Here is a 23,833-nt window from a genome sequence, read left to right on the forward strand (position 1 = left end):
ACCTTTTTTGTTTTTGCAATTTGCACACACACACAAAAGCCCTTTCTGTGAATACTTCCACCAGCACATACTGAACACTGAAATAACAGCGCAGAGGGATTGGTGCTTATTGACGATGGATTAAGAGTTAAGGCTTGCTTATCTAATTTAAAAGCTGTTGGGGGCGAGATGCCAGATCCCATGCTGATGGTTCTGTGACTCTGACCAGCTGTCTACTCTGTTTAGCTTTCCCAAAGGGCTGTTGTGGCCATAGTAGCATTCAGAATTGCTTCCACATGCAAAACCTTTTCAAACAACAATGGGTTTGTTTTCCTTCCCCTGTTTCTGTTTAATTCTAGCAGGTCATGCTTTGAGTGTTCACTGTGTTGTCATATGGGGTGTATCTGGGGTTTATTGAATAACTGCAGGGACCTGGCTGCTGAAGCCTGCTTCTCAAATCTTGTTCTTTTGAATACTCCCAAACCATCACAGATCTACTTAAGAACTTTGTGTGCCTTTCCCTGAGGGACCCAGCTTTATTTTGGAGAGGAATATTGTGCTGCTTCCCTCCATAAACTCTCCTTTCTCATAAGTTTAAACAAAAGAGAGATTGAGCTTCAGCTGTCACTTCAAATCAAAGAAGAATTATGTGAATATGTAAATGAATGTGCATTGATTGGCTTTATACACCTTTAAATAACATTCTGGGAATCTCTGAAGAAGCATCTATGCAAATATCACACAAGACCAGTCCTTTGAGGGTAGATTTCAGCAGTCGGGGGGCAGGGCGGGGTATGGCATCATTTTGAATATCCATCCTTTGGCCAAGTTGATTGCCTATAATATTTTGGGGTTTCAAACAGTGAGCATTATTAGGCAGCTAAAATGATCCTAATGGAACACAGTGACATAATTCTCATAAATATTGGAAATGCACATGTAGTAACTATAGTACCCTATACAAATAGATAATTGCACCAATTCAGAGCACACACATATTTATGGTTTAAGAGCTTACAAAAGGTGTGGAAAATCAGAACACCTTGATATATAAATGCTAGCTGGACAAAAGCTGTGTATGTGTCACTCTTTCACTCCCACCAGCTAGCTCCACCATCCCAAGACTAGCTACAATGCAATCAAAGGTAATTCATAGTAATAGGCAATAGTGTTCTTCAGACCATGTTGAGTTCATCAGCCAACTGATTCCAAAACAGCTACCCTCCTGAAGAGCCAACTGCCTTTTGTTCTACAGTTATGGATGGATGGATGGTGATGATGATGATTATAATATACACAACACCATACAATAGGAGGCCAGTAATTTGATGTGTCAGTTTTCAGAATATATATACTAGAGAAGGCACAAAATTGCTACCTAATCATCTTCTCCTTTACAAATTTTGATTTCAGATTGCCTCCAGCCATTCTCAAATGCCACGCATTAACATATTTGATATTTGTATATAATAAATAAATATTAGGTATGTGACATCAAATTAGATTTTATATAAGTATTTAACAGTATGGCCCACAAAAAATATGTGTCTTTTATAGCATTAATAGCTCATACAACAACATGGTGTGTCTCATTGGTTTTTATACTTTGTGCTTTCAAGGAACCATGCTTTACTTGCCTGCCAACTTAGAACCTGTGGACACGGCAGAGGAATCTAACAAAAATATGTCATTTGACTGAAGTGTCATAGTCAGAGGCTGCCATTCTGGTACAGAACAGCCTTTGTCAACCTTGTGCCCACCAGATGTTTCAGAGCATAATTCTCATCATTCCCTGATGTGTTCCAGGTGCTTTAGAGCTGTAGTCTAAAACATATGGAAGACACCAGGTTGGCTAAGGCTGCTGCAGAAGGAATAAAGGAATAATTGCAGGCTAGGGACTAAGAAACAACAACACTGTGCTTCAACCCCCCATCCCTGCCTTTTTTTTTTTTTAAGAAAGATAAGCTGTGACCTTTTCAGTGAGTTTACAAAATGATTTCTGAACAGCAAATAGTCGTAATCAACACATTCCAGTAACTATATTATATATGAGTGCTCTTTGCATGTTCCAGCTCAGAATTGCAACATATCAGCAAATGCTTTCTGTCTGGAACATGAGCGGTGTTCTTTTTTCTGCTTTTTGGTATTCATTTACTGACCTCAAATATTCCCAGACTCTTACAGGCAGAGTGCTGATTCTTAGTTCTGGAAATTGGGTTGGTGGTTATGGCTCTTATAAGAATTAATGTGTACATATGCACACAAAATCCCAGGTGTGATCAGGATGGTGTTTTTTTAAAACAGAAAAAGCTACCAATATCCAACACAAAACATATGTTTTGAACCCAGGTGGATCATCTTCAAAAACTACTTGCTGGTTATTATTATCACATTTAACATTTGTATAGTATTTTCAATTGTTCCAAAGCAGTTTCTGTGCACCATCTAGTTGTAAGGCCACAGACCACATAGTGAACTCATGGCAGAGATAAGGCAAATTAGGCTTTAGGAGGTACTTTTTTCGTATGTCAGTCTATTTGCCACTGCACTACACCCATTCTTCGCTGAGAGCTAAAGAATACGAAAAGAGAAAAGGAATCAATTCAGCCTGAAATTCCTTACAGAACACGCAACAACACTCAAAGTATGTCAGGCATAAGATTCTATTAAAATAAATTTCTAAGCACCTTTGGGACGTTCCTTTTTGGTGTGTGGTTTAGCAATGCAGTCCTATATCATCAAAATAGTTGGGACATGCGGTTGCCTGCAAGGCAAGAGACGAAAGAAAACCCAGGTGCTTAATAAACCCTTATCAACAAAGTTCCCATGGATTACTTAGTGGGGATTTTTACAACTGCACTTAGGGGAATTTCAGTTTTGTTTCATTCTCCAACAACTTCTCCCTTTGATGTTCCCTCTCCCTGGTTTTCCAGCACCTACCACCTACACGTAATTGAATCATTGGTGATAAACACAAACAAAAACAGGTATTTTTAGACAGCATGTAGCAGGAAAAAGATGAAAACATGCAAGCCGACGTTGGCAAAGAAAGTAGGTTAGAACAGTACATAGTTTCACATATCCTATTTATTTACATGTGAACGATGAAGTCTATGTTACTACTAGTTTTATTTTCCTAACATCTGTGATGCCAAAATTATTAGTACATAATATTCATAAATGTTCAGCAACATGATAAATTGTATACAGTATGTGGATGATATACAAAAGGCAGTGAAAAAAAGCTCCCTGGACTCATTCCATTAGATTTATTGAGAGCTCAGGTAGAAAATTAAATTTCTTGCTATTAAAAGCCTATTCAGGTTGCTCATCGGACTCAAGCCAGATCAGGCCAATGGCACGTCAGACTCCTATATTCTTGACAAGCAGGTTTGACTAATTTCCAGGTTGCCAGCTGACCAAAACACACTGTATAGTTTCATTAGGAACGTATGTGAGCTGGAGCTGTTTTTATTGTGGCTTTCTTCAGTAAAATTTACAGGAGAATGAATTAGAGCTTAATCAGGGTTACACACACACACACGTATTTAATAAAGTTGACCTTTAACATAATGGGAAGCTATTCAACCTTTGGCTAGGATATCAAACATCTCTTGTTCATCGCCTGCATGTTAGGAAATGCTTGCATTTTTCATCAGTGACTCATGCATTCTATTTAATACAGAATTAATGCTTAAATGTGGCTTTTGGATGTATGTTGCCTTAGGATTACAGAACTAAAGGGAGACATACTCTGGCTTCTGCCACCAGCCAGTGTGCTAAGGGCCAATGGCAAGCTGCACACACAGCTTCCCCAACAGATTTCCATGGCAAGAGTAGACACCAACTTTAACCCATCCATTAGCCAATGAAGGAGCAGCTGCCAGGAGCTTGCTTCCTCTTCCCCAATGAGAAAGAACACACTGCTCCATCTACCAGTTGCTTGGGACTGCAGAGCTGAATCTGAGCTCTTCCTCCAGGCAGGTGATTTGGGACTGAAGTTGCACCTGCTGCATCTCAGGAAGATCATCATGGCAAGAGACCAACCTAGTCCCATCCATTGGCCAGTGAAGGAGCTGTTGCTCCAGTGCTTGCCTTCCTCTGTTCTTCCTTTTTCGTTGTGTTATGATATGTCTATGGGTAGGGATAGACTGAACATGTTAATGCATGCACTGTACTTTATAAATGTTGAATAATAATTGCTTGAACCATTTTGCACTCAACAGTACATGGGAATCTAAAACCAGTGACCTAATTTTTGAATGCTGAAAACCAGAATGGAACACATACACTTTAGGAAGTGTTGCTCCTTTCAATTGTGCATTAGTGATGCAGATACACTACAGTATACTGAATGAATTCTTTGTCTTAATCACAGAAGATGTAGGGGCAGACTACAGACCTGTGTGTGAACTGACAGGAGTCTATAAAGAACTGAAGCAAATAATGGTGAGAAAAGATGTCATTCTAACCTTTACAGACAATTCAGTATTAAGAGATCCAAGTATATAGATAGTATCAACTCAATAATTCTAAATAAAAATACATAACAAATATAATCCAAGAATGGTGGTGGCAGTGGCAGGGGAGGGACTCATATTTGTGAAACAAGATCAGCAAATCTTAGAGCCATGTTGTGAAACCCCACCACACGTTGACTTGTCAGACATTGAGCAAAAAGCTCCATATAGGATGCTTAACCTAAAGAAAAACATGGATATAATGAAAATAATAGCACCTTGCATATCCTAATTGAATGTGGGGGGGGGTCATAATTTATCCAGGTTGGGATACTCCAACCCAGATCTGAGCTATGAATGCAAAATAACCCACAGATGAGTGACTGGTACAAAATTGCATGTCACTAAAGGTGGCCTAGGCAGTTGGTACTATGTGGTTCTTACAAGAAAAACTCAGTGTCTTTCTTCCATCCCCACAACTATAGCATTGCTGCAGACCATTATTAGAAGAGTAGGCACAATACAAGCATAACTCCACAATAAAAAGAACCATGACATTTTATTTCATTGAAAGTGATGTTTTTACAGTGATTCTTCACTCAACCATTCATTCAGGCACATATTAAAATTTGTTTTCACCAATAGTTTTAGAGACAATTATACCACAAAGTATTCAGGTACGAGGTAAGAATAACAACAATCTAGTTCTGTACATGCTTGTTTAGAATAAAATCCCAATGATTTTGTTGGGACTTGCCAAGTTAGCAGACATTAGATTGCAACTCTATTATCATTTCACACTTCAATCAGAAAGAGATAGCTTAAATGTGTACCCTTTTTATTAAGGTTAGACTCCAATTTTGTACCACCCCATACCCAGTGACATGTTCTGTACAACATTTAAGTGTTGGTGTACCAGTAAAGCCACAAACACCAATACAATACAACTGTTTTTTTCAGCAGAAGCGTTTGATCTGAAGAAACACTTTTAAAATGCAGTGACTAGAGGGAATGTGAAGTCAATAGGTAAGAAAGTTTAATTTAATGGGAAAGTAAAGTATATGCTGGCAACCTGTAAATATAGAATATGTCTGAAGTGGAACTTTGCCAGTGTTCTACATTATTTGTGCAATTTAATTCTGAAGTCAATCTGAGTGAATTCTGTTGAACATACTACAAAAAAGGGAAGAATCCTCATGTGCATCTTCCACCCATAATTCAGCTGTACTCAGCTGTATTACTAGGCTCCCAAATAGGATTTGTCTAACCCCACTGAACAGGAGCAGAATGCAATGTTCCTTCTTTAGTCCTCCCTTAACTGACTGGTTAACAAACCACTGAGCAGCAGGCTTAGCATTGCATCTGAGCCAGCACACGTATGAAGCATTAGGAGAAAGAACAAACCATGAATGCTGGTGTAGATATAATACCAAGCTGGCTGACCTGTGGTTTGTTACCCACACAACTAAGGGAGATGCAAATTGGGAGCAGTATGATTCAAAAAAAGCTTAAGTTGTGACTTAGTGTTATGTCCAAACACAGCCATAGAAACAGAAACCCCAATACTATGACACCAAAAGCCAGTTCTTCACCAGAAATTACCCTGTGACAGTTGTGGGAGAAGGGACACACTGTAACAAGAAAGCCCCACAGTATTAAGTTAGTGTTTAGAATCAAACTGTTGCACTTAATCATTTTTACTAGTAAACTTTTGGAATTGTACACTATGATGCAGTTTCACATAATATCTACCAATTATTGTATCACTAGTTTATGACTGAGCCCTTAGCTAGTGAACAAAGTTGTTGAAATTGCTATAGTACCGTAAGTAACAACATTCCAAGAATCTAAAAGTTTAAAAATCTCTATAATCCAAAACTAAAGACTAACAGTATATGCAAGTTTTTGTATTTAACTCTTAGATCAACATTTAAATACAGTACCTATAAAAATACAACATTGTGACAGCTATATCAGTACTTTAAATATGGCAGACAGTCAACATTTAAAAATAGAATGGTATGGAACATATTCCTCTTAGAGATCATACAGGAAAGTTGAAGTTAGCAATATTCAGGTTATTTTAAAGAAATCTGCAAGGATATTCTACTTCAGACAGTATTCTGCACTGCAGAATTGTCAAACTCTGTATTCTTTGCTACAAAGATTAAACATCTAGTGCTGTTGTGCAGAGTGACACTTTGGAACATTTCTTTTGCTACAATAAGTTACATGTTGGCAGAAAGATAGAGACACCACTGGCATCCTTCCTATTGAAATGTGAGTGGAAGTGCTCAATACACTCCTTTCTTCTGTAGTTTGCTTTGTTTTACAAAAGGCACATGTAATTATAGCTTACAAATTAAAACTGATACTGCCTTTGCATTTGTTCTAGCTTGTGTGCATACAGAAGAGGCTTGTACAATAAGTTGTTCTTCATCATTCAGTTTCTTACAGTAAGGATTTTAGACAGTGGCCTCATTCATGCATAATACAAACCAAATGATTTAGTGTGAACAAGCAAGTTAGTTGGTATGGTGAGAAAATCATTTGCCACTTTGTTACTCCCATATAATTTGGAGCAGAGTCATGACTTGGCTTTATGTTTGAGTTGAACCCAGTCTCATGGCTTACCTCGCTTCAAGAAAACCATGACAAGGTTTGGTATTGGCTTACTACTAGGGCTTTGTTTATAGGTCAAACCACAACCCCAGGTTGGGATACAATGCTAAGCCAAACCATGGCTTAGCCCCAGTAGCATGACAGCAGCAGGAACAAAGTGGCTGTGTTTTTCTCACCGTGTACCAGCATGCCTGCTTATTCATTCTAACCCATAATTTGGCTTAGCACTACATGCTAACAAATGAGGCCAGTATCAATGGCATGTTTGTAAGTAGTTTGACTTCATAACTTTTGTCAGACTCCTATCACAGGCAGATCTAGCTGCTCTGGTACCCGGAGCAGCGCACCCCGGGGCGGGGCAAGCTGCCCACGGGGGTGGCATGACAGTGCCTGCAGTGAGCGTCCCACAGGGGGGCGCCTGTGGCAAGCTCCCCAGGGGGTGCCACCCAAGCCAATGTCACACCCCCCAGGGATGACACCCAGGGAGAGCTGCACCCCCCTTCCTCTGCCAGTGACTCCTATCACTGACTTTTTGGAATAATATAATAAAAAAAGTTCAACACAAAAGTTTTTCATATACCTATTTATATGTACCCTGTGCATTGCTTGGATTTATACAGTCTATCAAGAAGTTAAAGCTGCAGTTACTGAAGAGGTTACTCAGAAGTTTCAGATATTAATTCAAGTGGATATGCAAGCTGCAAAGAATTTGCACATTGCCTCTTGTTATGCTTCTGCCAAAGAGTAAGTTGTGAAGAGAGAGAAAGTGTTAGCTTAAATACACACTCTCCTTAGCAAAACATCTAAAATGGCACAGTAAGAGGCCTTGCACAACTACTCCTGTGGTTTATGGAACCTCACATGGTAACATCCAAAGCTGCTTTCATAAACTGTACTGTTCATATTCCATGCTTTAAAAACTGCTTCTATTTCCCTTAGATCAGTGTTTAAAATTAACAGTTCCAAAGTATCTGAAAATCTGAGAAACATGCTTTAGCATTTACTTGGCAGCATTTTGACTTTTATATTCATTTCAGCAGCATCAGAGGTCCAGCCCCAATATCCTTATTGTTGAAGAGAAAGTGCTAATACCACAGATCTCTTATTCATGTTTCGCTAGAACTGTTGGCTTTGGAACAGTTGACATTAGGAACTTCCCCTCAAATATTATTCTTAGTATTTTTTAAAGCAATTTTTTTTCAAGTTTCAAGCTATAAAGTTTCGTTGGTGCTTTTCTACAACACATTTATTCCCTGTTCAAAAGAGGGAACTGTTAAGTAACTTTCTTGCCAAAGAAGACATAAGAAAGCTTCCAAGACATTTTGTAACAGGCTCCAGCAAGCACAATCCATGTGCTCTTAAGATTTCCGTGTGTTTTCCATTGTACTTGATGCGCATAAGCCTGCAAACATGACAACATTTCATATTCAGTAACTGGGGGTGCAATGACATATCAAACCCCTAATTATTCTCATATACACACTTAAGACAACAGGTACTGCTTCCACTGGTGTACCAGTAAGCATGCGTCCCTGTGCTGCTCCTGATATCTGGATCACACAGCAAGTGAGTTTCAGAGTGTAGGGGAATCCATTTAAAGAGATCACTATATGGGAATTTTTTGTTATAGTGCTATGAATGTCTCCTGCTCATACCTTCTGAATAAAACATGTCTTTCATTATTAATGGTTAAATGCACTAGCACTTTTCTTCAAGATAAACCCAAATGACATGTTCAGAGGTCATACAAGTGGAAGGCAGCTCACACAACCAATCTCTTTCCCCCTTCATTACCTGAAAAACTGCTCCAGAGGGCTGGAGGGTCTTAAACACTGTGGAAAGTGTAGTACTGGGCTAGAGTAAGGGAGTAATCACCTGAAATTTGGTGGAACTGAAGATTCTTTTGGGAGGAAGAGGGATTGCTGGGGCTGCAGAGGGGAAGGAAGAAAAAGATGGGTTGCAGGACCTGTCTTCTGTACAGGCAACCATTGCTTGCACTTAGGAGCTAACATGCAAGATTCTGTAGTAAATCAGTCTGCAGCAGTCTCCCATTGGCAATAATGAAACAAGCCCTTTCTAGAGCTGACTGACTGAGGAAAAGTCTCGTTGAGTACACATCAGCATGGCTCTCGCTCTCTTGACTTTGCAACTAATCACTTAACAAATTAAATGATATTCAATTGCACCTCAACTAGATAGCTACTGAGAGCCCTCTCACAACAAAATCAAGTTACCTTTGGGTACTGTTAGCACTTCCAAGGCTAACTTTACTCAACAGGTAAAGTATGTTTAAAACTCAAAAGTATAAAAATAAAAAGGTGCACCTTTAGGTATAATCACTTTCCCTCTAAATTAATGGCCGCCAACTTTAGTGCTTCTCAGTCACAAACTCGGCTTGTACTGTAGTTGCCATGCAATTTTTTTTAGAATACATACTCTTACCTACGCATTCTTAAACACTTGCCCCTTAGCATTAGGGCTAAACTATATGTTGTTAGGAAGGCACCACAGCATTTTCCAACTCTGTACTGTGTTTCCCTTGCCCCTTATGCATTGTAACACTCCCACTCCCTTCTATCTGGACTCAGAAATTGTTTCTGGCCAGGAGAAACCTTGTAACATTGAGGTTTTCAAGGAAGAATTGGTAGGCATGGGAAAAGCTTAACTACACTCCTGTCTGTTCAGTTAGCTTCTATGAATGCCACCCACACCTGCATTCTCTTCGCTCTGTATAACACCAATAAATGACCCTACATTAGCTAAGGATCTCAAGTTAGGCTTTTAAAATATAGTGCTCATTGTGGAATGAACTTGTGTAATATCACTTCAGCAAAAGCTTGTGTTATTAATAATCTTCCATACTCATTTTTAAAACTGAAATCCTTCCACAGAGAAAACAAGCTGTCAAGAGGAAAAGTTAAAGCTTTGCCTTCTTCACATGGTAGTTTTCCATGTGCAGAGATTTTGCTTGTAGGCGAACAAGCCCTCATCACATGCAAGCCTTAAAGGTTCAGCCTAGCTACAAGCACTTCACTAAGAACTGGACCATAAAAACCCTCCAGAAATAGCAGCTCCGGGGACTGTAACCAGACATAAAACTTAATCCAAGTAAAAATATTGAAAACTCAAATGTTAAAGCAAAATAGTGTTTCAGTTAGTTTGGTGAGTTATTAGAATGCCAAGAACCACAGTACTAGCTACTGTTTGTTTACACCCTCAAGTCCTACTCTGTATTTATCCTACTTAGCCCAGTGCCTGCCTAGCAATTAAAGGCATTGCCCCAGGTAGATTTATCCTCAAGCAGCTCTATCCCGGCAAAGGAAGTGGCATTAGACCCAGCCACCCACACACGCTGCCCCATTTAGTTGCAAGAAATAACACTCCTTGTTCTACCCGAACACATTGGACTTAGGTCTGAGCTTGAAAGAGCCTTTCAGGGACCTTTCTTCTTGACCTTCCTCCTCTGCCTCCCCGCGGAAAGAAGGAGTGGTGTGGATGATCTGGGTCCGGAAGCGGATTTTGTTGAGTTTTATCCTCCCGCTGCCCGAGGTTTTCCTGCTTAGTTCTTTGCCCTTGCCGGGCGCTCCAGCCCCGTCTCCCGCCTCCCCATCATCCCCGTGGTGGGGCAGGAGGTGGTGGGAGAGCTTATAGGAGATGAGGTTGGCCGGCAGCACCTTGGAGAGCCTCCAGCGCCCGCTGCCGTTGGTGGCCCCGCCGTCGGCCTCGTCCTGCAGGGCCCCCACCAGGCTGCGCACCTCGTCGGCGGTGCTGCGGCTCAGGTAGTGCGCGGCCTTGCGCCCGCTGTAGTCGCGCACGTCCACGTCGGCGTCGTAGGCGCCCACCAGCAGCTTCACCACCTCCAGGTGCCCGTGCATGGCGGCCAGGTGCAGCGCCGTGTAGCCCCCGCTGGTGCGCGCGTTCACGTCCACGGGCAGCCGGTGCCTCTGCGCGAAGTTGACCAGCAGCGCCAGCAGCTCGTGGCGCCCGTGCTTGGCGGCCCAGTGCACGCACGTGAAGCCCGTGATGAAGTCCCGCTTGCACAGCAGCGACGGCTCGCAGCTCAGCAGGCCCTCCAGGCTCTCCCACCGGCCGTCCGAAGCGCACAGCATCCACGCGTGCTCCAGGGGGTCCAGGGCCACCGAGCCGCCCGAGCTGCTGCCGCCGCCCTCGTCCTCTGCAGAAGACGACGCCAGCGAGGCGCTGTCCGAGTCCCCCCCGCCGGCGGCGGAGCGGCTCCCGCGAGTGCCGCCGCCGCGCTTCAGCTGAGGGGAGCTGCCCAGCATCCGCTCGCGGAAGTTCTTGCGCGCGCAACGCGGGGTGGTGGCGGGGGCCGCCGCGGGGGCCACCCCTGAGGCGGCGGCGGCGGCGGAGTCGTCCTCAGGCGGGGTCTCGCCGCTGCCCGGCTCTGGCTCCCCATGCTGAGAGCGGTTGTCCTCCTGCTCCTCTCTTCTCTCCTGGCCGCCTCCTCCTCCTCCAGGGGTCGCCTGAGGCGCCTCAGCGGCGTCGGGCGCCTCAAGCTGCCGAGGTCCGCTTTCCTCCACAGCGACAGGGAGGCTCTTTTTCTCCTCCTCCTTCTGGGGCTCCCCCTTCAGGGGCTCCTCCGCCTCCTTCTGGGGCTCCCCCGCTTCTCGCCGGGCAGCTTCGCCCTCTCCGCCAGGCTCAGGGGGCAGCCGGAGCCCCCCGGTTTCCTCAGCCGGCTCTGCGGCCGCGACGGCCACCCGGTACTTTTTCCTCAGCTGCACGTACTTGGCCCCGGAGCCGGGCTCTTGCCTGACGGTGGCCACGGCGTTGACCATCTCCTTGAAGCGCTCCCTGGCGCGCGAGCGGCGCTGCTGGTCGGGGGAGTTGAGGTAGCCTCGGAAGTGGTCCAACAGGTCGGCGTTGCGAGCGCGACCTCCCCGCTCCGATAGGAACTGAAGCACGGCGTCCTGGCTCGGCTCCGCCGCGGCCATCGGAGCGCGGTGGGAACCAACTGTCGCCGCCGCCGGGCAGCGAAATGAAGAAGGCTCAGCGCGCGGTCGCCTCCTCCCTCCTCCTCCTCGCGCTGCCCCATGGCATCGTCGCTAACATTTCCCTCAGGGCTCCTGAGGCGGCATCGCCAGGCTCAAATCACGGCGCCGACGTCCGCGACGTCGTTATCGTCGTCGTCCTCGCCGCTCCCTGGCATTATACCCCTTCGAGGCGCTCGCCGCCTCCCTCACGTGACGCCAGCCGGAGGGGGAGCGAGGGCGGCGCCTACCGGCACAGTTTAAATTCGGAGGAGGAGGAGTCCGAGCGGGCGGCGCGGCCCTCTGGAGGGAGGGGCTGTTACTGTAAGTTAATGAATCTCGGCTCGAGAAAGCTTCTGGCTCCGCCCCCCTATTTCTGAGAGAGGGAGAGGCGGGAGAAAGAGAGCGCCCGCGCCCGCGCGCAGGCGGGGCACGCCCCGTCCTGGTGCCGCGCCCAGCCCTTTTTTAATTTCTCCCGTTGACAGCAGACTCACCGCTCCGCCTCCGCCTTCTCCCGACTTGGTATTGGTGGGCTTTTCAGCATCTCTCCTCGTCTCGGGTCGTGATTGGCGGAGCGTTCTCCCCTCCCCTCCGCTCGCCAGGCGGCTCCTCACCGCCGGCTGCATTCCAGCTGCTGGGATTGGGAGTTGCAGCTCCTGCGTTCCCTCCTCCTTTCTTCTCTCTCTGGCGCGCGGTGACCCCTCCCCTCTTGCCATGGCTTCCTCCGACCTGGCCCGGCAGATGGTAAGAGCGGCTTTTACCTAGCGCGGGATGGGTGGGTGGCAAGGATGCAGACCCCCAGTGGCGCTTCTGGGGCTGGGATCCCATGCATGCTTCGTCCTGGTGGGCTTCCTCGCGCGTAGAGAAAAGAGGGGGCTTGGGGTGGGGTTATTTTTTTTGGGGGGGGGGTGAGCGAAAAAAGTGCAATTCCGGACGGATTTTTGGCGCGACTCAATCTGTTGCTTTCAGTTGGGTAGCTCTGCATGTACGGTTCTTCTTGCAAGCTGCTATTGAACGTCTCCCGTCGCCTGCCTTCTTTGTGGTGGGATTCTGTAGGCTCCCTTCCTCCTTTTTTGCCCTCTCACCCCCGTCGATCCCTTCCATTATGGTTGTGCTCCGTTCCTCGTGCTTGCCAGTAAAAGGCATAAGGTATCGGGCCACCCCCACCCCTCCTCCTACCATGCAAAGGACAACTGGCTTCTTCACTGAGAATCGAAAGCCCCTTATCGTCTCCCAGTGACCTCATGAAAACGAAAATAGGAATAACGTCATAGCCAACTATCCACAAGGAGGCTGAGCCTATGCATTTTTACTGGGAGGCCCTACCCGCTTCCATAGACCTTGTAGGCAAGTCTAGTGTGTGTTGAATTGCATTCAGGTGTAGTCATATAATGGTGCAAGGTAGTTATAATAATTTTTGATCTTTGCTTCTTATTATAAATTGTGCCATTTTTTGCTTTCTCAAGCAAGTTTCTCCGAAACGAGTTCTGTGGTACATTAAAGACTACCAGTTTTGTTGTGGCATCAGCTTTCCTCGACTGCAGCTGAGCTTGCTCCATCACATGCAAGTTCTGGTTGCACTTTAGTTTCCATGAAATACCTTAGCACAAGGGTGGAGAATCTCTCTGGCCCTTCCATCTGCCTTTGGGACATTCCCGAGCCACCCTTCTCTCCCAGCCCATGTTCCTCACTGGCTCTGCATTACATCCTCCTTGGCTGTTTTCTTTTTCCTGACAGGAACATCTGCTTAATTCTGATAATACCTTTTGCCTAGGTGAACGACAGGGGTGTGTGCGTTTGTCAAAACCAGCCTGCTGTACAAGCTTAAAATTTTGCCTTTGCTGCTGTGCCTACTTTTGTTTCTGGCCCTGCCTACCACTGGCAGTGTGGCCCCCAGAAAGATGCCCAGAAGGGAATGCAGCTCTTGATCTGAGAAAGGCCCTCCACCCCTGGCCTGAGCACTTGTACTGTTTTCACAAATCTGCATTTCTCATCCATTCATGAAATCCTCTGGTTATAACTTCTGCCAGTTGCTCCCTGTGAGATTGCCTGAGCTCTTCTTTTCTATGACTTCTTGCCTGGAGAGTTTATTAAGGTGAATTCATCCAAACTGCTGTATTGAATGTCGTTTAGGAGAACCCTAATTTCCATGTCAACTTAATTGGTAGCAGGATTCATTGAACATAGTGAAGTTTCCTTTGAGTAAAGTTTGGAGCTGAAAACTACAGGGAGGAACGTGTGAGGAATGGAATGACTGGGAGAAGCAGGAGGCCTGATAACCTGCAACTCAGAGGGTCAGTGTGGGAGCATCAGCTCACCATGATATCCAGGCAACACCAGAGCACCAGTCAACGAAAAGGACTGAAGTGTCCCCTTATTTTATAAAAATGAATATGGCGTTGTGAAAGTATGAGACAGTAAGCCAGCAACTGACGGGGGGGGGGGGCGCTACGTTCCAGGTATCGCACCTAAAGCAAAAATCACATATAGTCAGAACACATTGAGTTCAATGGCAGGTGGGATTGCATATTATAATTTTTAGTCAGTGGGTAGTCCTAAAAATATCTGCGTTAATCAAATATAGGAATGATGCTTGGAAGGATTTCTGTGCATTGAAGTCATGTCATAGGGAGTGGTAATCACACTGGTTTTTTTACCTGACTTGTTTCAAAGTTGTTTAGATGATCACCATTCTCAGTCATGGACTCTGTTGCATGTAATTATTCATTTGAGAACCCGTTAGTGCACAGCAAATTAATGCCATTAATGCAGTGCAAAGTAAGGAACATGTCAGCACTGCGTTATGCTTAGGTCAGTACGCTTAAGGCTTCAGCTCTGACACGCTTTAATTTCCATTCAACTGAGAATAGCAATAAATTGCTATGAAGTACTATTATACATAAAACAAAGTGAGGTGTTAAATCTGCTTCCAGCATAATTGAATATCCAGTGGGATTGTGCCCCAGTTCCAAGCATGTAATATAACAAAATATTTTTTTGTGAACAATTCTGTGAAAATCCATTTTGAAGACACAGATGCTGTCCCAATTGGACACTGTTCTGGTGTGAGAAACCAAGACGGTATAATTTAGTCCATTACGAGAGGACACAAACAAAGAAGGCATTTTTATATCTGGAGTCCTGGCAGCATTTAGAATACATATATTGAGTTCATCTTTGACTCAGCTCCAGCTCCATGCAATTATACTGGCCCTGTGTAGCCACTCCGCCCCTGAGATGACTAACTGGTGCCAATTTGAAAAGGACAGCGTGGAGTAACAAAGCAGTGTCAGAACTGCTTATCGTTCTAAGTCTAGACTCAAATTCTTCTTTAGAAATGTAGTTGTAAGTAGTTTTTTGTTACGTCAACAAGTTTCTGTTTGTGTATTGGGGTAGGCACATCAGTGTGAATCCACTTTTCACCCATTAGAAGAAGTAGATGATACAATAATAATCATTTGTCTCTGTTGTGCAGGACAAATTATTGCTAGTTTTTTGTTTATCTTCTGCAGTTGCTTATGCTAGATGTCATGTGCTCCGTAAAGACAATAACTATATTTCCATTCATAATACCAAAATTATAATATTTATTTGCTGCCTGGCTATTTAGATGCTGCTAAAGTATTTGGTAATTTTATTATCTCTAGCAGACACTGAGTCACTTAGTTTCCTGATTAAAACTTGCAACTGCAAGTATCCTCTTTGGCACAAGTTCAGGAACACCGGGAAATAAACCACTTGGTACTTTTGATATGAGTGTTTCAGCATTGTTGTGAAGTGAAGAATACTTGCATCAAGACATTTGGCTGTGTAATGACATCCTGTTGTTTATATATGCATTTCCGTCTGTTCATGCTCACTCCTGTCAAACTTAGTTCTGCAGAACTTTTTTCTTAACTGTTATTTTTTAGAGTTGGTGTGAGTAACAGGGGTGGGGGATGTTTGCTTTTACTGTATTAGCATTGTCTAACCTGCCCTAATGCCTAGAAATCAGGTTTGGCTGTATTATGAAATAGACTCCAGAGAACAAGGTGGGTTTGCTGATATATTGTTCCTCCTTGATGGTTGGCTAGGCAGGCAACCTTGCTGCATTTTGGCTTTCTAATACAGTGGTACCTTGGGTTAAGTACTTAATTCGTTCCGGAGGTCCGTTCTTAACCTGAAACTGTTCTTAACCTGAAGCAACACTTTAGCAAATTGGGCCTCCCGCTGCCGCCGCACCGCCGGAGCACGATTTCTGTTCTCATCCTGAAGCAAAGTTCTTAACCTGAAGCACTATTTCTGGGTTAGCGGAGCCTGTAACCTGAAGCGTATGTAACCTGAGGTACCACTGTACATGGGAGGAGGGGGGAAACCCAGCCACGCTGCATACAAGAAGTGACCTTTAGGTTGAAATCCTATGGACACTTACCTAGGAGTGAACTGCATTGTGGTGGCAATCCTATACACACTGTTAAAGAGCAAGCACCATTGATCACAATGGTGTTCTGTCCAGACACATATAGGTTGGCACTTATGACTGTAGTGGGACATACCTCTGTATAAACATATATAGGGCTGCACTGTTATAGAAGGACCTTTGAAAAGAAGGGAAATATTTACTTCTAGAGGTTTTCAATACCAGAAGATTTAGGTGAAATTTAGTAGTGCATCCTGTAATGCTACTTTTGAGGTGGTCTCTTGATTCATATAAAACGTTAGCTTATTTTATTTGAACCTTGGTCTTCGGCTTTTCAGATATTATCAGTGGTGCTGATTCCAGAATGAAGTTGGTGACATATTACAAAGACGTTCTGAGCAATATGTTAGTGGTTTTCTGTTGCTGCGATTATTACATCGGTTCTGCGAATTTAGAAAGATAAAGCTGTTCATAATAAGTCTGTTGGGTTCAAAACTGGATATTCTGTAGAAACGACAATACAATTTGGCTTCCTGTGGAAATGCAAAGCTGCATCTTCAGTTCTGTCTTGGCTCTTGCCTTCTTCATGCTGGAAACCTCCAAAATAATTCTGAGTGCAATTCTAGGCAGGTCTACTTATAAGTGTCTTGCCAAGTGTTCTGTGGGGCAGATTCCCATATACTGCTATTTTTTTTCTGATGAGAACAAGACAAAGTGGGCCTTCAACGTGGCATTCACTTCTATTTTTGCTTAACCAAGTGTTGTGCCATGCAAACTTATAAACTATGGTTAGCTATGGTTTGTTTGGAGCATGCTACAGTGGTGCCTCGCAAGACGAAATTAATCCGTTCCGCGAGTCTCTTCGTCTAGCGGTTTTTTCGTCTTGCGAAGCAACCCTATTAGCAGATTAGCGCTATTAGCGTTTTAGCGGCTAGTAAAGGCTTAGCGGATTAGCGGCTAAAAGGCTATTAGCGGCTTAGAAAAAGGGGGGGAAAGCGGGGGGGAAATCGGAACACTCGCAAGACGTTTTCGTCTTGCAAAGCAAGCCCATAGGGAAAATCGTCTTGCGAAGCAGCTGAAAAATGGAAAACCCTTTCGTCTAGTGGGTTTTCCGTCTTGCGAGGCATTTGTCTTGCAGGGCACCACTGTATTTTCAAATGGGAGATGGCAAAAACCATCTTGCTTCTTTCTCACTCACACATAGGAGTGTGGCTTCTAAGATGATGTCTACTACAATGTGTGAACATCATCTGAAAACAAAAAACCAATTCAGAAATAATTGTTTTTATTCGTATGTACATTTAGCCAATTAATCAATCAAGCAAATCAAACTTTACTTTCATCAGACTTGTTTTCCTTACCTCAGTGTTTTAATTTGACATATTCTCTTTAAATTCTTTTAAAAAAAAACCGTTTGTCTTATTTCCCCCCCAGCGCTATCAATCTGATATTGGAATGAGAGCACCCTCTAATCAACCAGTAAATAATCAAGATGCAAGGAGGGTGAGTAAACAATTAAAAGTTTCTATGGGAATTTTAGTTTACATTACCATTTTAGAACAAAAAGAACAAACAGTCCTCTGGAACTTTAAAGGCTTGTTCATTTATTATGGCATGAGATAATAAATGTGATTATCTTTTAGTGATTAAAACTTGCAGCATTATAAATGTGTGAGTCTTTAATGTGCCATAAGACTCCAATGGGTTTATTGCACCATAGTTAACACGACTATCTCTCTGTAAATTGTTACCATTATAGATAACATATGATGAATGTATTTAAGGCTTGTTAATATCAGAAGGAATGATAGAAGCCTGCTAAGGTATGCTCTGTGTGAATTATAGTGGTTCTGTGCAGCAAAGTAGAGATTTGAACAAAAATATATAAGATATAATTCAGTTTTGATGATAGAATTTTGACTAGATTGTGCAGCCAGAATAACTAATAGTAGGGTGTATCTAATTGTGGCTTTTGACTCTATTATGTGGGTGGCACTGTGGTCTAAACCACAGAGCCTAGGGCTTGCTGATCAGAAGGTTGGCGGTTCGAATCCCCACGACGGGGTGAGCTCCCATTGTTCGGTCCCAGCTCCTGCCCATCTAGCAGTTCGAAAACACATCAAAGTGCAAGTAGATAAATAGGTACCGCTCTGGCGGGAAAGTAAATGGCGTTTCCGTGTGCTGCTCTGGTTCACCAGAAGCGGCTTAGTCATGATAGCCGCATGACCCGGAAGCTGTCTGCGGACAAACGCCGGCTCCCTCGGCCAATAAAGCGAGATGACCGCTGCAACCCCAGAGTCATCAGTGACTGGACCTAACGGTCAGGGGGTACCTTTACCTTTTTATTACGTAACAATTGTATTTGAAACACATTAATGAACAGCTGGAGGCACATTTAAAAGTACGTGTCTGTGAACTGATGAGAGTATCTTTACTTTCCATAAACTTACCTTAGATAAGGTTCCACCAAGTAGTCTGCTAACAGATAAACTAGCCTCCCACTAAAAAGAAAGGAAAACAGTTGCAACACAGGAAAACCTAACACACACTTCCTTGTGTTAGATAGGAATTTTCCTAGTACTTCAGTAAAGGTTTTACTGATGAATCTGATATATTTTGTTGCTGTCCACTCCAATTTGGCCATGTCATAGTAAGTTGTTTTTCTTAAAAAACTTACCATAGTTTAATGTGAATATTTCACTCAGCCCCCAGTGCACGTAGGTCAAACAAATTAGGAAGCCCTTGCTTCCTGTCATGTCTGAGCCAGATATAGTGGCTTGTTGCTCCCCAGAAAGCTACAGTTGCTAGGCAGTCTTAAGTCATGGTTTGTTAGCTTGCTAATCATGGCTTATTAGGGATTCCCAGTTCAGACATACAGTAATGGGAAGCCTTCCTGGGTTGTTTATGCAGCTTGCGCCATAAACAAATTAAGCAGGAAGAAGCAGGCAGTATCCCACGATCATTTGTAGCCAAGTAAGATCGTCTTCCATGAACACAATCTTAACAGTTGAGTCTGTAAGTGACTGTGGAGGCCAATTCTGGATCCACACGTCCTTCCACAGTGTGGACATAGGTTTCCAGGCAGGAGTTGATCAGGGTGAGGGTTTGCCAAACGTGCCTTCCTCTTAGCACGTTTCTCTCTTTCGTTCTGAGTTTCAGTGTTTTCAGAGTCCATGGCACCTTTGGTAAAGGCTGTTCTCCAACTGGAGCTCTTGCACGCCAGTGTTTCCCAGTTGTTGGTGTTTATACTACTTTTTTTTTTTTTAGTTTTGCAAATCGCAATAAGCCAGAATTCCTGGGTTATTTTTATGAGTGAAAGTGGTTCTTTATCATGGTTTTAAAGGTCACTTGGGAAAGTAGTGTGTGATATGCTGTATATTTTTGTGTATCAGATATGTACGCTGATCAAGATGGTATAGATCTTCTTTCAACTTCCCCAGTGCTGTACTAGCAGGAGTCTACAAATTGAGTCAGCTGTAGTAACCACTCCCCTCTGGCAGCCACTTGCGCCCTGGCTCCCAGCACAAAGATCACCACTCTTTAGTTTGGCACATGTTGCAAAGAACTTGGAGGGGGAGGGATTTTTGACAGTGCCAGATGTGGAAGGGGCACAACAGGCCACTTTTCTGTCCTCTGCATGTATAGAGGCTTAAGGAAAGCGAAGGGGTTAGCATCTTGTTTGCATGAGATGTTGGGAAGGCAGCTCACTAGGATTCCCAATGCATTCCTCCTTTTCTGAAGCCCTTGCTTCCTCCTGAAACTATCTGCATGTGCAGATGAGGCAGAGAAGGGAAAGGGGATTTGTCGCACTTTGTGTTGATCTTCAAGGAAAGCAGATGCACAAGTGCCTTTCCAAGGTGTCCCCAAAGTCCAATGTTAAGTGAGAGAGCAGCCTCTTACTTCTCTGTGCATGGTGGGTAGAGAAGCCTGGGTCTGTTGTGGGGAATAGCAGTACAGTCGTACCTTGTTATTCAAATGGCTTAATAGCCGAACGTTTTGGCTCCCGAATGATCGAAAGCCGGAAGTGATTGTTTCGGTTTTTGAACGTTCTTTTGGAAGCCGAACGTCCAGGAGAGCTTCTGCAGCTTCTGATTGGCTGCATGAGTTTCCTGCAGCCAATCAGAAGCCATGTCTTGGTTCACAGACATTTTGGAAGTCAGATAGACTTCTGGAATGGATTCCATTTGACTTCCATTTGACGTCTGTATTTTTTCTTAAAAAACAAAGTTCAGAGTGGCACAAAGTTTTTTTAAAAATGGGTATTGACTCCTGTACCCTTCTTTTAGGTTTTCCTCTTCCTTGCAGCTAGATCAGAGATGGTGACCCTCAGGCCCTTCGGCCCTCCCTGTTTGACCCTTGAAACTCTCACAAAGCCACATCTCCCACCATCCTTGCTTCCCTCTCTCCTTGATTGTCTTTGGGGTGTGTCTTTCATAGATAGTACCTGACTTTGAGAAGGAACTGCAATGGTTAGACCTTTGTAATGTGTGAGCTGAAAAAGCTCTATTACTGATATTGGCTAAAACTAGAGAAACAACTTTTAAGCTCTTTCATAGATGGTTCCTGACACCACAGAGGTGCAGTAAAATCAGCCCCATCATTCTGCTGAAGGGAATGTGGTCCGATTGGACCCTTCTACCACATTTAGTGATTATGTGAAGCTATAAACATCTTTCAGGAGATTAGCACAGTGACTCAACAGTCAGCCCTTTGTGCCCCACAATTAGCTCTTATTGGAAGAATGGAGACTTGCTACATAAAGAGCTTATTACATCTTTATTGGTGGCAGTGAGGCAACTAGTTGCATGCAAATGGAAGAGCTTGCACAATTTATCAATAGCCTGTTGGCAGCAACAAATTTCGCCCATTGCTCCAAGGGAAAAACTTACCAAACAAGTGCAGGCTTTAAATTGACAACAAAAGACAATGATTTTTAGTGAGAGTTGGTATGCATTTATTGGTTCTGTTCTTGGCTAACAATTGCATTTTTTTTATTCAGGAGCTTGGGATGGGTCAGGCAGGTTATTTTTGTATATTTCATTATGGTTATTTATTTGCTTGTATTTTTTTTAATTAAAAAGCCTGGCAATGAATCACTGGTAGTTATAAAAACATTGCAATCTTTTATCCCGATTCACTGTACTCTTTTTCTACAGCAGGGCTGCCGACCCTTATCCTTGTCGGGTCATGTTGGTTTCGATAGTTTGCCAGATCAGTTGGTTAATAAATCTACCCATCAGGGGTTCTGCTTCAACATTCTCTGTATTGGTAAGTAAAATAGCTATCAACAGTATAAATGATTTCATTTTAAATCTCATTCTCACAGAAAATCTGCAGCTGTGACAAGAGACTGTTACCATTTCCCCTTGACTATTGCCTGCAGGATAGTTATATTATGTAATTGGGCTTAATTATGCTATTTTTATTACAATCCTTAACTGTGTTTTCAAAATTTATGTTTTCACAAAACTGTTGGTTATCTTTTAACGGGTTACTACTCATTTATCGGGACGCGGGTGGCGCTGTGGGTTAAACCACAGAGCCTAGGGCTTGCCGATCAGAAGGTCGGCGGTTCGAATCCCTGCGACAGGGTGAGCTCCCGTTTCTCTGTCCCTGCTCCTGCCAATCTAGCCGTTCGCAAGCACATCAGAGTGCAAGTAGATAAATAGGTACCACTCCAGGGGGAAGGTAAACGGCATTTCCGTGTGCTGCTCTGGTTTGCCAGAAAAGGCTTAGTCATGCTGGCCACATGACCCGGAAGCTGTATGCCGGCTCCCTCGGCCAATAAAGCGAGATGAGTGCCACAACCCCAGAGTCAGTCACGACAGGACCTAATGGTCAGGGGTCCCTTTATCCTTTACCTTTACTCAATTATTGTTAGCAGTATTGTCACACTGATTCACATGTGCTTTCCAGACCTATTTAAAAGATGCAGTATGCATATTGTATTTAGCAATCTACTTGAAAGTTATTGTTATTATTATTAAATATTTTTATTGGTTTTCAAAAAGACCAATGTAACAGAACAATATTTCCCCATAAGTCCATGTATATGGGCAGTGGGTGCCAGTCACCAGGGTGTTCATTGGAATATTTTATAATATTTCAACAAAATCATCCATATCGGATACATTGTTCAAGGCACATATCCCCTAAGTTATTTTCTCAGATAAAGCAGTTGTCCATACGTTCTGTTTCCATTTGAGATGTGCAGGTGATCAAGTCCTTTCCAATTCTTTGCTACAAGTAATCGTGTTGCCACCAGAAGAAAAGTAACAAGTTCCTTGTATAATAAATTAAGCTGAATATCTTTGAAAATTGTTGATAAACCTAGGCTTGGATTACATTGTATGTTCTGATTTGTGATCTTGCTTATTTCTGTAAATGCACTTTCCCAGAATGGTTGCACTCTACTTGAAAATGGAAATATTACTCCACCCCGCCCCCATAGACGCTTCAGCTTTTGGTGAAATTCTTGTCTCTGATGTGAAGCGGTCTACTATTGTGTGGTGCTCTCCAGATACGTTGGATTGCATTTCCCATCAGCCCCAACAATGATTAAAGCAGGCATAAGCAAACTCAGCCCTCCAGATGTTTTGGGACTACAACTCCCACCATCTCTAGCTAACAGGACCAGTGGTCAGGGATGATGGGAGTTGTAGTCCCAAAGCATCTGGAGGGCCAAGTTTGCCTGTGCCCGGATTAGAGATTATGGGAATTGTAGTGCTCAACATTTGAATGGCCCCATGTTGGCTACCCCAGTTAGCGTGTGTTGCTAGCACTTGGCCCAGTTAAGAGTGTGGCAACGCATTTATATCTTGTTGTCAGGCTTCTAGTACCAGTTCAGATAAGCAGATGAAGTCCTGAATTGGGGCTGAAGATTGGGCTAGAGTATTGCTCCAAGCCCCTAAAGGTTTGCAAGTGGGGGGGGGCATGTTGGAGGAAATATTCTGAAAAACAGCCTTGCCAACACTGTGGCATGAGTACTATGACTTGGCCACAGACTAATGTTAATCCAAGCCTCATCCCAACCCCAAATTTTCCGGTAATAAGAAATAGCCAACAGCCTTATTATTCTCATGATAGTCTCTTTTGAAAGATAATAAGGTGTAGATTGAATGAAAAACGCTATAGGCTGAGTTGAGTTATTAATTGGAGTTTTGCTCTCAAAGAAGCTACCAGTCTGTCATAAACCACTATGGTATTAATGTTATTCCCATAGAATGAAAAAACAAATTGAGGGTGAAGCGGGAAATACAAATATGGTTGAGAGGGAGCATAGGGTACAGTGGTACCTCGGGTTACATACGCTTCAGGTTACATACGCTTCAAGTTACAGACTCCGCTAATCCAGAAATAGTACCTCAGGTTAAGAACTTTGCTTC

The 23,833-nt window shown here is 43.6% G+C and overlaps 2 protein-coding genes across 13 annotated transcripts in view; one reads left to right on the forward strand and one right to left on the reverse strand.

Annotated features, from left to right (window-relative positions):
• Positions 1–4,979: 4,979 nt before the first annotated feature.
• On the reverse strand, positions 4,980–12,013 carry SOWAHC (sosondowah ankyrin repeat domain family member C; the record flags this gene model as incomplete). Of its 3 annotated transcripts, none has more annotated exons than XM_083501522.1 (2): positions 4,980–11,629; positions 11,666–12,013. In XM_083501522.1, the coding sequence occupies 2 exons, from the start codon at positions 12,011–12,013 to the stop codon at positions 10,451–10,453; spliced, it is 1,527 nt and encodes a 508-aa protein (XP_083357648.1). In that variant the 3' UTR covers positions 4,980–10,450. The 3 variants fall into 3 exon arrangements, with proteins under 3 accessions (XP_083357648.1, XP_083357647.1, XP_083357646.1); XM_083501521.1 differs by having other exon boundaries at positions 4,980–11,632; XM_083501520.1 differs by having other exon boundaries at positions 4,980–12,013.
• A 244-nt stretch (positions 12,014–12,257) lies between these two features.
• Positions 12,258–23,833, forward strand: part of SEPTIN10 (septin 10) — a 56,180-nt gene continuing 44,604 nt past the window's right edge. For 4 of the 10 annotated variants that reach the window (XR_014525729.1, XM_083501535.1, XM_083501541.1 and 1 more), the window contains exons 1-3: positions 12,472–12,793; positions 17,883–17,951; positions 21,605–21,716. Coding sequence is in view for 9 of the 10 variants with exons in the window: in XM_083501535.1 (XP_083357661.1) it covers positions 12,764–12,793; positions 17,883–17,951; positions 21,605–21,716 (211 nt within the window). In the remaining variant the exon portion in view is untranslated. Of the gene's footprint in view, positions 12,374–12,471; positions 12,794–17,882; positions 17,952–21,604; positions 21,717–23,833 lie in introns of those variants that run through there. The other 6 variants (XM_083501524.1, XM_083501525.1, XM_083501532.1 and 3 more) reach the window with 6 other exon arrangements.

The sequence above is a fragment of the Podarcis liolepis genome (assembly GCF_965112155.1).
Source record: "Podarcis liolepis genome assembly, chromosome: 4".
Classification (NCBI taxonomy): domain Eukaryota; kingdom Metazoa; phylum Chordata; class Lepidosauria; order Squamata; family Lacertidae; genus Podarcis; species Podarcis liolepis.